The sequence below is a fragment of the Papio anubis genome, chromosome 17 (genome assembly GCF_008728515.1).
Source record: "Papio anubis isolate 15944 chromosome 17, Panubis1.0, whole genome shotgun sequence".
Taxonomy (NCBI): Eukaryota; Metazoa; Chordata; class Mammalia; order Primates; family Cercopithecidae; genus Papio; species Papio anubis.
In genome coordinates, this window is record NC_044992.1 from 25232412 (window position 1) to 25246520 (window position 14109).

At 57.7% G+C, this 14109-nt stretch overlaps 2 protein-coding genes across 7 annotated transcripts in view; one reads left to right on the plus strand and one right to left on the minus strand.

The window, feature by feature from the left end:
- Positions 1 to 887: 887 nt before the first annotated feature.
- Positions 888 to 5044, plus strand: CDK5R1 (cyclin dependent kinase 5 regulatory subunit 1). Of its 2 annotated transcripts, none has more exons than XM_031657461.1 (2): positions 888 to 956; positions 1261 to 5044. In XM_031657461.1, exon 2 carries the CDS (start codon positions 1406 to 1408, stop codon positions 2327 to 2329), a length of 924 nt encoding a protein of 307 aa, XP_031513321.1. In that variant the 5' UTR covers positions 888 to 956; positions 1261 to 1405; the 3' UTR covers positions 2330 to 5044. The 2 variants fall into 2 exon arrangements, with proteins under 2 accessions (XP_031513321.1, XP_009188358.1); XM_009190094.2 differs by lacking the exon at positions 888 to 956 and having other exon boundaries at positions 1264 to 2325; positions 3345 to 5043.
- A 1461-nt stretch (positions 5045 to 6505) lies between these two features.
- Positions 6506 to 14109, minus strand: part of MYO1D (myosin ID) — a 382230-nt gene continuing 374626 nt past the window's right edge. For all 5 annotated transcript variants that reach the window (XM_017950496.3, XM_017950498.3, XM_017950499.3 and 2 more), the window contains one exon: positions 6506 to 8858. In XM_017950496.3, coding sequence (XP_017805985.1) covers positions 8702 to 8858 — 157 coding nt within the window. In that variant the 3' untranslated portion in view covers positions 6506 to 8701. The remainder of the gene's footprint in view (positions 8859 to 14109) is intronic.

Here is a 14109-nt window from a genome sequence, read left to right on the forward strand (position 1 = left end):
GGGAACGGAGGCCCCAGAAGGGTGGCCAGAAACTATGGGACTGTCCACTCGAGGTACGCCTGGCACTTGGGAGGTCTCAGTAAAGGCTTCGCCTCTCCCCGCCCAGGGCCTTCTTTCCCGCGCTCCCTGGCTGCTTTCCACAGGGACGGGGATGTCAGGTGGAAGGAGGGAGCTACCGGCCCTGGCCTCGGCGGAGGACTCCTCACCAGGGCCCGGGCGGCAGCCTCCGAGAGGGCGGGCCGCGCGCTGCCAGGGCAGGACTCGGCCGAGAGCGCCCCCGCGGCCGGCAGCTGCGGGCGCCGCGGCGGGAACAAAGACAGCACGTGTCTGGGCGGGGCGCGGGCGGGGTCGGCCCTCAGCCCCGCCCTGCTCGGCGCCCGCCGAGCGTCAGCAGAGTTGGGCTGCGCGGGCGCCGGGGACTCTCAGGCGGCCGGGCTGCTGTTGGGTGGCGGCGCGGAGCCGGCGGCGAGCTGTGCGGGAGGGGCGGTCCCGAGGGGCGGGGCGGGCCGGCGCCGCGTGTCCCGTCGCCGCCGCCGAGTCCGGCTCCTAGATGGGGCCCGGTGCGTAGAGGTGCCTCCCGCTCGTCGCCACGTCCTACCTGCACCGTGCGCGGCTCGAGCTGAGGACATCAACGGCCGCAACTCCCCGGCGAGACCAGGCCGGCGCGTGGACGGCGCGCGCGCCCCGCGAGGGAGGGCGCCGAGGCGCGCGCCGGGAGCGGGAGCGGGAGCGCGGCGGCGGCGGCGGCGGCGGCGGCGAAGAAGGTGCGGGCGGCCGAGCCGGGGGGCGGGGCCGCGGCGCCTGCAGAACCTTGGACAGAAGCTGCCGAGCCGCAGCCGCCGCCGCCGCCGTCGCCGCCGCCGAGCGCGGGCACAGCCGATCCCCGCCGAGCGCTCGCGGCAGAGCCGCGGCGCGCATTGCGGAGGGCGCGGAGCGCAGGAGCTGCCGCCTGCCGGGTAAGCCTGCGCTGGGCGGCCGTCCTTGTCCCAGAGGAGCCGGGCCCGGGTTGCGCCCGTGCGGGGTGTCCAGGCGGGGGTCCTCGTCCGCCTCCGTCGGCGCCCGGGCCCCTCCCAGCTGCGCTTGGGGACCGCAGCGGCGGCGGCGGGCGGGGGTGCTGCAGTGGAGGCGGCGAGGCTGCGGCGCGGGGGCGCGGGGCCGCGGGTAGGGCCCGGGACTGGGGCCGCGGGGTCCGCCGAGGCGCGGGGCAGAGGGGCGCGGCGCGGAGCCCAGCTTGGCGCTAAGAACCATCTTGTTTTCCAGGCAGATCCAAGGGGGCAGCACGCTTCCCGGGAGCGCCCCCGCCTCCTCCCCGGGGCCACCGCAGGCTCCGTGAGTGGTTTTATCCCTCCGGCCGGCAGGCTGGGCGCGCAGGGGCGCGAGCCCCCGCCCGGCGCGCAGCGGCACCATGGGCACGGTGCTGTCCCTGTCCCCCAGCTACCGGAAGGCCACGCTGTTTGAGGATGGCGCGGCCACCGTGGGCCACTATACGGCCGTACAGAACAGCAAGAACGCCAAGGACAAGAACCTGAAGCGCCACTCCATCATCTCCGTGCTGCCTTGGAAGAGAATCGTGGCCGTGTCGGCCAAGAAGAAGAACTCCAAGAAGGTGCAGCCCAACAGCAGCTACCAGAACAACATCACGCACCTCAACAATGAGAACCTGAAGAAGTCGCTGTCGTGCGCCAACCTGTCCACATTCGCCCAGCCCCCACCGGCCCAGCCGCCCGCACCCCCGGCCAGCCAGCTCTCGGGCTCCCAGACCGGGGGCTCCTCCTCGGTCAAGAAAGCCCCTCACCCTGCCGTCACCTCCGCAGGGACGCCCAAACGGGTCATCGTCCAGGCGTCCACCAGCGAGCTGCTGCGCTGCCTGGGTGAGTTTCTCTGCCGCCGGTGCTACCGCCTGAAGCACCTGTCCCCCACGGACCCCGTGCTCTGGCTGCGCAGCGTGGACCGCTCGCTGCTTCTGCAGGGCTGGCAGGACCAGGGCTTCATCACGCCGGCCAACGTGGTCTTCCTCTACATGCTCTGCAGGGATGTTATCTCCTCCGAGGTGGGCTCGGATCACGAGCTCCAGGCCGTCCTGCTGACGTGCCTGTACCTCTCCTACTCCTACATGGGCAACGAGATCTCCTACCCGCTCAAGCCCTTCCTGGTGGAGAGCTGCAAGGAGGCCTTTTGGGACCGTTGCCTCTCTGTCATCAACCTCATGAGCTCAAAGATGCTGCAGATAAATGCCGACCCACACTACTTCACACAGGTCTTCTCCGACCTGAAGAACGAGAGCGGCCAGGAGGACAAGAAGCGGCTCCTCCTAGGCCTGGATCGGTGAGCACTGTAGCCTGCGCCATGGCTCAAGGATTCAATGCATTTTTAAAAATTTATTATTAAATCAGTTTTGTGTACAGTATGTGTCTAGCAAAGCCACCAAGGGCCTCACCTTTCCCACAGTCTCTCCCTGGGGTTTTTTCAGCCCTGCCAAGAACTCTGGGCACTTTTGAACTCACGAGCCTTGCGCAAAACCCAGAAGATGTATTCAGAGCCACCCAGGCCACTGACCTCCCACTTTGGGGAACTCAAAGAACTGACCTGCCCCTGCCGCCTGTGCCCTTGCTGGGTCCAGGGTAGGCGAGGCTGCCGGCTGCACCCTGTGTGGCGCTAGAGAGGGGACTCTGGCTGCCTGGCCCAGGGAGGAATTGGGGTTTCTGGTTGGAGGCCCTTTTCTGGCTCCTGTGTGGAGTTACTCGCTCTCCCAGAGGCTCCTGGAGCCATCCACCCTAACTGAGCTGCCAGTGGGGTCATGAGGCGAGATCCCCGCTGCGCTGGGACATCTTCAATCTAGGCGAGGCGAAGCTGAGCAGGTCTAGTGGAAAGATTGTGTCTGGTCGTTTGACCACACACCGCCCTGATTTGCTGTTTTCTTTTTTAGGGAGAAGGGCTTTCCTTTAGTGGAGAAATGGAACTCGCCCCTTGCCCCCTTGTCTGCTGCTTGCAGCCGCATTGCTGGTATTGGCCGATGAGCTGCTTTGACTCATTACTTTTTCTCATTTTGGGTCCCAGCTAAAGAGGTGGGGTGAAGCTGGAGACGACTTTCCTGGGTGAATTTTTCTTTTGAATAATGCAGTGCAGTCGCCCTGTGGCAAATGCCAGGACAGCTGCAGGTGCCCATTAGCAACGCCTGCCTTCTGGGCAAGGTGAGGGATGCCATACCTTGAGACCAAGCCGGTGCCCACCTAAGGGCTAAGGCCTCTTGCTGGTGCACATGACATTTGTCCTGCAGAGCTGGGGGGAAGGCGATGTGGTGGCCCCACCCCCACCCCTGTTAATTTAAAGCTGTTTCCAAACAGTTGAGTTTCTTCTAAAGAGGAAGACTTGCCCGACAGGGACCAGTGAGACAGCCGGATCTTGGAGACAATTACAAGACGGGAGTGAGACTCCTGATTGCTCTGGAAGCCTGCTGATTTCTACAACTGATCATTTGCCGCTGCTGGTTTTGGTTTCCACCTTACCCTACTGGCTGTAAAAACACAAATGTGTACTTTATTGATTTTCTTTCTCATTCTCCCGTATTGGTGGCTTGGGACTTGGGAGAGGGAGCAAGCCTTCCTCCATGGCCCGTCACTCTGCTGTGGAGAACAAAGACCAATGTGAAGACGCTACAGAGGATTCTGTCTTCCAGGCCCAGTCCCCCCGGGAGTGCTGGAATGGGGACCTGGGGTGGGGAGGCAGAGGGTCACTTTACATAGGATTAGGTTCAAGGTGGTTACCAATTTCAGCACAAGCACTACTGAAATTTACACAAAAAGAAAGCTGTGAAATTGAAGTCCCAGTGTTAAGAGTCCTGAAGCAGAACCTGGTGGCCGGAGGCATTCCCAGAGGTGGGGAAGAGAGCCTGCCCTGCCGGAGAGCATCTGCCTGGCTGCACCTGAGGCCCAGCGGAGCCGTTCCTAGGACTGTCGGATAATCGGTGCAGCATTGGAAGGAGCCTGCGGCTGCTGGCACAGACTTCACACAGCACCTCCTCTCTGCTGGGTTTCCACACAGCCTGTCTTCAGATCCTGCTGCCGCGTGCGACCAGAGGTGGGATGCCCCTGGTGGCATGGAAGAGGGAGGGTCAGTGCCAAGTCTCAGGAGGAGGGCGCATGTGTGTATCACCTTCAGCTGGTGGAACCTGACCTGGAGTTGTGCGGTTACATTGCATCCACAGGATTCCAGTTGCGTGTCTGTTTCCTTCTCTTTCTCCGTATTTATTTTTTTATTCTTTGGAAGAGGTGGACATTTTGGAAGTGGTGGGGACTAAGGGAAGAACTCTATAGTTCCCTCAGTGTGAAGCCTGTCGTGTTCTCTCTCTCCCCTTGCACTGGTCATCAGTATTGTGTAAACGAACAACTGATATACTTGAGTGTGCAAGCAAAGAACCCATTTGCCATGCTGCTATGAAGACTACTTTTAGAACAACAATAAAAAAAAACCTACAAAAAAACCTTTATTCTTTAATTGTTGCTTTTACAGTGATATTGTGCATGCAAACCAGGAGCATTTTGTGTCTTAAGAAAAATAATCTTAGAACAGATGGCTGTGAAAATTACACCCATGCACAGAACAAGCCACAGGAATAATAGTTCAGGATTTGGTTTTTCTCTTTTTCTTGTAAACCTGGAGGGTTGATATATTCTTTCCATGCAGTTATTAGAACTTAGTTTTGTTCCAACAGTTAAACTTGCAATGAAAAGAAAATGTGCCATTTTTTTTTCACTTGGAATTATTCATAGCTGTATATTTGAAACTGCTAATTACACACGTGTGATGTATGTTGGTTTTTTAGTGCAATTTCTTCTGTAGCTATTCTTTGACCAAACTGTGGGTATTGTTAATATTAATTTATATTTGTCTCATTTTGTATGTATGTGTAGTGTGTTTGTGAGTATGTGTGGTTTATAATCTGACAAAGTCATGAAGCTCAGTTTGGCTGTAATTTAATTCCCCTTCCCTTATTTTTATTTATTTTTGTACTGTGCTGATTCAATAAAATGCACTGACCATCCATTACAGAGACCTCTTTTTGTGGGCAGGCTGGGGCCCCCTTTAATAAATGATTCATGCACTCAGAACGTAATTGGATTTGTGTTATGGGGGAGGGGAGGACAGAGTTGGGGGCCAGGGCTTAACACACTAAGGTGATTAAGAAGGAAGCACAGGTTAAGTCAGCTTTGGTTTAGCGTCGGCCGAGGCGGGGGCAGCTGTTTCCCAAAGGCTCCCGTGGCAGAGCTGGGTGACTGGAACCTCCAGCCAAGGAGGGTCAGGCCCAAGCATGGCCTGGTGAGGTCTGGCCAGGTGGGTTCTGCAGAGGCTCTGGGCCCTAGACTCTGTGTGTCGAGGTGTGGCTCTGAAGCTGCTGCTCCCACATATCCTTGGGCTTGGCTCTGCTCTGAGCTCCCTTCCCCCGGGGTCTCCCAGGCTAGCAGGGGTGGGCTGGCGTCCACATGGGCCAACCCTGTGGGTTTAGCTCCATGCGGGTTTCCAGGAGGGAGAAATCCAGCCCTGTGGCTCCCAGGGAAGCAGCCACTCCAGCCCATAATTGCGGCATGGGTGGGGTTCCCACCAGCTCCATCTGTGCCTGTCCTGCCTGCCAGCCTGAGGCCTGCACGTGCCACTGGTGTCAGCCTCAGGAAAATGGTAATGGGGACGCTGGACGTGGCTCTCCCCAGGCCCTGCACCCTGCGGTCTGAAGCTGCCCCTGAGTACTAGGAAAGTCTTTCTTGTCCTCAAGTTGTAGCCTGGGAGCTGTCAGCCTTGTGATCAAGGCCACTTGCTTTCCGCAAAGCAACTCCCTTCGTCTGAGTTACAGAAGCCAGTGCTGCGTGTTCTTTTCTGCCAATGACCAGTGACCGGTAGCACCCTGGCTGCAGGACCCTTGGGTGCTGGCCATGCCCTGTTGCTCCTTCAGGGCCTTGCTCCCTTCCCCAGGAGGAGGTGCTGCTTCCTCTCACTCTCCCAGCCGCCCCCGCACTTCCTCCCAGCCCTTTCACTGGGCTAGCCTGGCCTGTCCCCAGTCTGCTACTGTAAGTCTCTGAGCCTTTCCTTTCTCCCAGCCGCCCCCGCACTTCCTCCCAGCCCTTTCACTGGGCTAGCCTGGCCTGTCCCCAGTCTGCTACTGTAAGTCTCTGAGCCTTTCCTTTCTACATACATGCTTCTGTTGCAGTAAACATGTTCCCTGGCACCAAGCAGTGTGCTTCCGGCTGCCAGTGCACAGGCCTCAAGATGGCAGGAGAAAGTGCTGGGACTCAACCCCATGGCCTCCTTCCCTCCTCTCGCCTCCTTCCCTCCTCTCACCTCCTGTCCACAGCTTACTTCTTGCTCACTTTTTGTTCCAAAGCTTCAGGCAAATCATCCTCCATTTTACATTATTTGTGCTTAACTCTCCCTTCTATCCTCTCAGATAATGGTTGACTTTATATAAGCAAAAATTTCACAAAGTTTTCAGTGACAGATAAACAAAACACCTTTAAAAATAAGATTTAATGCTTTATTGCTCTTGATGGTAAATCAAAATATGCTTTAGAAATAAAGTTAATTTACTGGAAAATAGGAGTTTTTGCACCAAACCATAAAATTGCATTTCATTACATCAAGAGAAACCCCCTCATTGTCTACAATCACTGTGCCCGCTTCCTTTCCCCTCAGCACCCAGGACACGTGTCTGAGATCACACCCTAAATTCCTGATCCTTTTGCAGTTGCCACATACTGTGGCTTCTTTTAGTACATCATAAAAAAGTGCTTGTCCTGTGGCCTCAGCTGGGAGGCCCTGGCGCTGGGGCTGAGGGGCCCAAGGCACCGTACAAAGGCCAGGAGGAAGGAACCCAAACCCAGGCCCTCCTCCTGCCCTCCAGCCTTTGACAGGCTACTCATTTGGCATAATCTGTTTTGGTGTGTTTAAAACATACATTTGCATGTGTCTAGTGTAAAGCAACAAGTATGGGGAAATAAGTGGAAGGAGAGAGGAAGTTCCAGTTAGATGGTTCCACTAGTGTCTACTGGTAATTGGCAAAATGATGAGCGTTGCTAACCTGGGCTGGGGGCACCTCTGCCTATGCAGGCAGCTGACCAGGCTTGGGGAATGAGAAAGGGTTCCCAAGGACAGGATGCCGGCGGGATTCTTTGTTGCAAACTGCACACAGTGCAATTTTTGGGAAGCAGGGATGGGGAGCGGGCATGAGACCAGGTTGTTGGGACCACTCGGGCCAGGCCCTGGGTGAGGCACAGGAGGCTGCCCACAGGCACTTGGTGGGTTCTGCTGGGTGAGGGTGGGAGGACGGGAGCATGGTGGGGCAGCGTCTGTGGCATGATGGGAAGAAGCTTCAGTACGTCCCTCTCTTGCACCCCTGCCCACTCCACCTGAGGCGCGGGCTCCCCTCATCCTCTCACCACCTGCCTGAGGCACGGGCTCCCCTCATCCTCTCACCACCTGCCTGAGGCACGGGCTCCCCTCACTTTCTCATCACATGAGGCATTTGCTCTGAGCCTCTACTTCCCTCAAGGCCTCCTCAGCAGCTGGGGCTCAGCGGGGAGGGTTGTCTCAGAAGGCCCCTGAGGCATACATGCTTTTGCTGGGCAGAAACCGGCTAGCTGGCAGTTCTCCCTGGCACCAGGTTCACGGGCGCAGGCCCCAAGGGGCCGTGCAGGGTGTGGGGTGGGTGTCCTGGCCTGGCCTGCAGTGCCAGGACCCCACGCTGTGCTGCTGCCCTGCTTCCCGTCATCCTGTGCCTTGACCCCGCCCTTGCTGTTTCACTGAGTAGGAAACGTAGTGGGAGGTGGTCCAGAGGGAAAGCGGCCAACCCTGAGGGCTGCCCTCATCCCGGCAGCTCCCCGTTCTCATTAGGATTCCTGACCCAAGTGTGGTGACAGCAGGTATCTGATTAGCAACCCCGCACACAGTGAAAGTATCTATAAGAGGGCCACGGTCACAGGCTGCGAGTGAAGTAAGATGATCCTTGTTTGGAGCGTGCCACGCTGTCCTCTCCAGAGTGGTGGTCAGAGGCCCTGACAGGGACCTTGGTGGCAAAGGGAGTCTCCCGGGGGAGAATCTGGGCAGGATGGACTCACTCTGCTCGACGGGCTGTTCTGCTCCTGCCACTGGCTCCTGGCTGAGGGGCTGGCCCTGTGGGTGTCTCTGCTCACCCAGTGGCTTTGGCTGGTGGCTGGGAGTTGGGTGGGGGAGGTGGTCCGCTGAACTCTGAGCTGAGCCTCCCTGAGCTGGGTCCCCAGGGCTGGCTCACCTTGGGCGAGAGAGGTGGCTGTGGGGCTCCCAGAGAGCGGGGCACCTGCATCCCGACCCCTGCCCTCTACAGGGTCAGCAGCAGGGCACCTGCCGAGGTGCTCCGACTTGACCTGGCCAAGGGGCACCCCCACCAACTAAAGGCACCATCCAGTTGCCTCTGGGTGAGACTGGTCTGGACGTCAGCCCAGGGGTCTGGGCGGGGCACCAGGGTCTTTGGTTTATTGAGCAGGGACCGTGGACGGTCAGGACAGAGGAAGATGATACCAAAGGCAGAAAGCCAGGAAGGAAACCTCACAGGGATGGGGCTCCTCCGGGAGGGGCCCTCACAGCAGGTTTCTAGCGGGCATGGGCTGGGAGGCAGCAGCTGGACTGGGACCCAGAACTCGGAGCGTGGCCAGGCTCTGGGCCAGGCCTCTGCGGGGCGTCAGTTCCCGGGCACGCTGAGGATGAAGCCCGAGCGGTTCTTGGTGAAGTCGGGCTGGGGCTGGTTGAGCCGCGTCTCCACGGAGACGGTGCACTTCTTCCCGTGCAGGCTACACTGTACTGGGTTGGTGACGTTCACTTGAAGGTGGCGCTTCTCACTGCAAGAACCAAAAACACCAGACGGGCAGTGAGCAGGCGGCATGAGAACAGGGCACCTCCCCGGCAGCTCCCGGCCACCACTGGCTCTGGCTTGGCCTGCTTCCTCCACAAGTGTTCGGAGGATGCCTGAAGGGCCCCAGAGAGGCCGAGGAATGCGAGCGTGGCACTGGCTGGGCCTCCAACCAGAGCCTGGGCACCGTGGCAGGGCCCTTGGCTCCCACGCCAGCACGTGGGACTGGACAGTGGAGGGCCATGTGGTTGAACAGATGCCACCAGGCCTCTGGCTGGGGCTGAGGACCAAGCCCTCGGGGCCTTCGGTGTACGAGGGCTGGGGTTCTGACTCTGACACTAATCCATCCTGCGGGAGACCCGTGCCACACGCCCTGGTGAGAGAGAGATGTCTCCCGCTCCTGGCTGGTCCCCGCCTGTCACAGCCCGGCTGTGGAAGTGGGCCTGAGCCGGGTTTCCCCAAGCGAGAGGCTGCTCTCATGTGGAGCTGGGCCGCTTGGCTGGTTGCCCACCCTGGTGGCCGCAGAACAGTGCGGCCGGCACCCCACCGTGGGCTGCAGGGAGCCCTGTGTGGCAGGAGCCCCGCTGGCCTGGGAGCACATGAAGGCGGCCTCAGCCGGGTGTCTGGGCTCCAGGTCGGGTGCAGAGGTGGAAGCTGTGCTCTTCCTGCTAGGCAGAGCCAGAGCCCTTCCGCTAGCTCCTCACACGGCGCTGAACATGCTAAGAAATGGTTGCTGGTTTTAAAAGCAGAGACACTTGTCGCAATAGGCTGGCCCCCTAATATTTGCTCACACAGGCAGCACAATTCCATGCTGTACCTCAGCTTGTGCCTTGTCAGCTCTGAGCTGGGAGGTGAGAGGAGAAAGGAGGAAGGCCTCCTGGCCTCGGAGCCTCCAGTCAGGACTGGCTGGCTCTGTTCCGTATGCCAAAAGCCCTGGGAATTTCACTGCTCTCAGGATGGCGTCTGGGGCGTGGGCAGGTTCGTCCCGCTTTGAACGCCCTGCTGGACTTAGGGAGCTGCTCTTAGTGCTGGGCAGTGAATGCCGAGCTGTGGTGTCCACACGGCTAGGGGAAGGCCAGGGCCAAGGCCAGCACGTGCTGAGCTTCTGCCCAGCCTGGAGGCATCTTCACCAGGCCATGAGCACGTGAGGCACTTTCTAAGCACTGGCTGCCCGGGAGGCGCAACTGCTCAGAGGCCGAGGCAGCTCAAAGGGCCCCGATGTGCAGTGTCTCCAGGGGGTCAGCGTGCCCCCGTGGAGTAATGGGTGTCACTAGAGCACCCGGCCCAGCACACGCTTTCTGAGGACACCTTGTGGGCACGCCCCACAGCAGGCCCCAAAGTTTCAGAGGTACGTGCGGGGTGCTCAGGGCTGTCCTCGTGGCTGTCTCCTCCCTGCTTTCTCACGGACACACGAAGAGACCCCGGTTGTCACTTGTGGGCATTAGGTATCTAATACTTAATGTCTTGTCAGCTGCAGCTAAAACCTTGGCTTAGACAGCTATTTTTAAGCAGACTTGGACATAAAAATAGCAGAGCCCAGCAGAGGCAGTGACTCAGGCCCTCTTCCACTCTTGTGGGCACCAGGGCTGCTCTGCAGGGCTCATGTGTGGCCCTTGGCAGCGGGGTCCAGGTGGGGCCCCTGCGGCCCTCGTGCTGGACCAGATGCCTCCAGGACCAGGCTGGTCCCTGAGCTGGGGGTGGCCTCCCTACCTCCCCTCTGTCAACCTGGTGTGGTGTTGGGTTCCCCTCACTGGACTCTTGTCCTCTGGGAGCCTCCCTCCTCACCCTGGCAGCGGCCTCCCCCCTGCCCGCCCTCCTGGAGGGCCTGTGCCCTTCCCTGTGCTGGAGTCCAGGCTCTGCCCTTGCCCTTCCCTGAGGAACTGCATGTACACAGTGGGTTCCAGAATCACCTGGTGACTCAGTCTGAGGGAACGGGCTCTAAACAGGCCACACTCCATGTCAGCTCAAAAAAACTAAGACAGAAAATGGGAACCATTAGTTCACCCTCACCCTCTCGCGTTCAGACAATCGGGACATGCTCCTCTGTGCAGGGCTCTCCTGACTCCCGCCCAGCAAGGGGGCCCCTGCCTCCACCCTCCCTGCTTCCTCTGGGCTCCGTGTATCTCCAGGATGCAGGGTTCGGGCTGGTGGGAAAATGGGGAGAAGCAAATAACTGCCATAAAATGGCACAGGTGTGGTGGCTCACGCTTGTAATCCCAACACTCTGGGAGGCAGAGGAGGGAGGATTGATTGAGGTCAGGAGTTCAAGACCAGCCTAGGCAACATAGCCTATAGCCCAGGAGCCCATAGCTCCTCTCTACAAAAAATAAAAAACAAACTAATCAGCCGGGTGTGGTGGCCTGTGCTTGTAATCCTAGTTCCCTGGGAGGCTGAGGCAGGAGGATCGCCCAAGCCCAGGAATTCAAGGCTGGGGTGAGCTATGATGGTGCCACTGCACACCAGCCGGGGCAACAGTGAGATCTTGTCTCTAAATAAATAAATAAATTGGCACCCAGGATATTGTCCTCAGGGAGTTGTAGGATAAAAAATGCAGCAGAGAGGCCGGGCGTGGTGGCTCAAGCCTGTAATCCCTGCATTTTGGGAGGCCGAGGCGGGTGGATCACGAGGTCAGGAGATCGAGACCATCCTGGCTAACACGGTGAAACCCCGTCTCTACTAAAAAATACAAAAACTAGCTGGACGAGGTGGCGGGCGCCTGTAGTCCCAGCTACTCGGGAGGCTGAGGCAGGAGAATGGCGTAAACCCGGGAGGCGGAGCTTGCAGTGAGCTGAGATCCCGCCACTGCACTCCAGCCTGGGCGACAGAGCGAGACTCCGTCTCAAAAAAAAAAAAAAAAAAAAAGAAAAGAAAAGAAATGCAGCAGAGAACCCCTGCTCCAGATTGCTGCTTCTCACACGGGTTGGGCTGAAACCTTTTCCTCCTGCCCCCTGGTGTCCCTGTCAGTAGGTCCCGTGGAGTACTTGCTGCCTGGGGGAGGCCCTTCCTCAGGGAGTGTCCAGCAGAGGGAAAAGCAGACCACGCTCTGGAAGGTCCAAGCCAATCATGCACAAGTCAACAGCGCTCCCACTGGCGGGCCAGCTCCTCTCCCCTACCCAAGGCCACCACTCTGCTGAAATGAAGGTTCTCGAATAGCAAGAAGGAAGGCAGAAGTTGGACACTGGATCCTTCTGGGCTGTGGATGTGGATGAGCTGTGGGCCCCTTTCCCTCTCCCTGTCCTACTTCTGCTGTGCCAGCCCCACAGCTGCTCAGTCTCCTCCCTGGTGGTGGGTACTGCCCCAGGACAGCCAGTTGGTCCTCTCCTTCCCATTGGCAATTCTGGCTCTCCGGCATTCCACACCACGGGCCCAGCCCATGGGGCCTGGCGGAGGAAGTGTTCCTGCCAGCTCTTCTCTTTGGGTGGAGAAGCCCCAGCGCTGCAGGAGACAGGGAGGCAGTGCAGAGACTCGCCCGAGTGCTGAGGCTGGCGGGACCTGTCCCTCTCCTGGACCACGGATATTGATCTGAGGCGAACATCCACTTCCCACTTCCCCAGAACATCCCCCAACTGAACAAAAATCAGTAACACTTTAGGAAAGAAAAGGTGGTATTTCGTGGCGGTCCCCACACTGCCTCCCAGGACTTTGTTTTCTAAGCCCACCTGAGCTCTCTCCTGATCCCTCTGAGCAGGGCCTAAGGGTGGGAGAGTCTGGATTCTGTCCTGGTCTTGCCAAGCTTCCTGGCTTCACAACCTCCTTCAAGTCACTTAAACCTCTGTCTGGTTTTTACAACCATCAAACCATCTACCCTCCAGGCGCTCCAAAAGGACTGACTCCACGGCAGGCACCGGTCAGCACTGGAAACATGGAACCTGAGCTGGGAGCCAGACAGGGGTCTTCCTGAGAGCCTGGGAAGCTGCCTGCCCTCGTGGAATTTACAGTCTGAGGAGGGATGCACAGGAGACGCTCTGAAGGATGTGAAGCACTGTGTGTGAAACACAAGCCAATTCCTTGCTTCACAGAAGGAATTTTCACTGCTTTCTCAGTTAAGTGTCAAGAACCTCCAAAAGAGATGGTTCAAGAGAGCTATTATTATTGAATCAGATTATGTTCTTCACATTTTAGCATAGCTCACAAAACCATATGAATGTTTCTGTTTTGAATATTCTCTTCCTAAATATTTTACATCTTGTGGGGAGGGGTTTGGATTCTGATTCTGTGCTTAAATCCTACAAGTAGGCCGGGCACGGTGGCTCACGCCTATAATCCCAGCACTTTGGGAGGCTGAGGCAGGGAGATCACGAGGTCAGGAGTTTGAGGCCAGTCTGACCAATATAGTGAAACCCCTATGTTGAACCAATATAGTGAAACCCCTATAGTGAAACCCCTATATTTTAATTTTTAAATATAAAAATTAGCCAGGTGAGGTGGCGTGTGCCTGTAGTTCCAGCTACTCGGGAGGCTGAGGCAGGAGAATCGCTTGAACCTGGGAGGCAGAGGTTGCAGTGAGCCGAGATCATACCACTACACTCCAGCCTGGGCAACAGAGCAAGACTCCCTCTCAAACAAAACAAAACAAACAACAACAAAAAACGTCCTACAAGTGTCAAGCATGGTAGTGCACACCTGTAGTCCCAGCTACTCTGGAGGCTGAGGTAGGAGGATCACTTGAGCCCAGTTCAAGACCAGCCTGGGCAACATATTGAGACCCTGTCTCTAACAATAAAATTAAAAAGGCGGCCGGGCGCGGTGGCTCACGCCTGTAATCCCAGCACTTTGGGAGGCAGAGGCAGGTGGATCATGAGGTCAGTAGATCCAGACCATCCTGGCCAACATGGTGAAACCCCGTCTCTACTAAAAATACAGAAATTAGCCGGGTGTGATGGTGTGCGCCTGTAATCTCAGCTACTCGGGAGGCTGAGGCAGAAGAATCGCTTGAACCCGAGAGGCTGAGGTTGCAGTGAGCCAAGATCACGCCACTTTACTCCAGCCTGGGTGACAGAGCAAGACTCCATCTCGAAAAATAAAAAAATAAAAAAAATAAAAATAAAAAGCCAAGTATGGTGGCTCACACCTGTAATCCCAGCACTTCGGGAGGCGGAAGCTGGCAGATTGCTTGAGCTTAGAGGTTCGAGACCAGCCTGGGCAACATGGTGAAATACTGTCTCTACAAAAAAAAAAATTTAAATTAGCTGGGTGTGGTGGCGTGGGCCTGTAGTCCCAGCTACTTGGGAGACTGAGGT

Coding starts and splice junctions, on each gene's coding strand:
- CDK5R1 (XM_031657461.1), top strand. CDS start 1,406: ATGGGCACGGTGCTGTCCCTGTCCCCCAGCTACCGGAAGGCCACGCTG.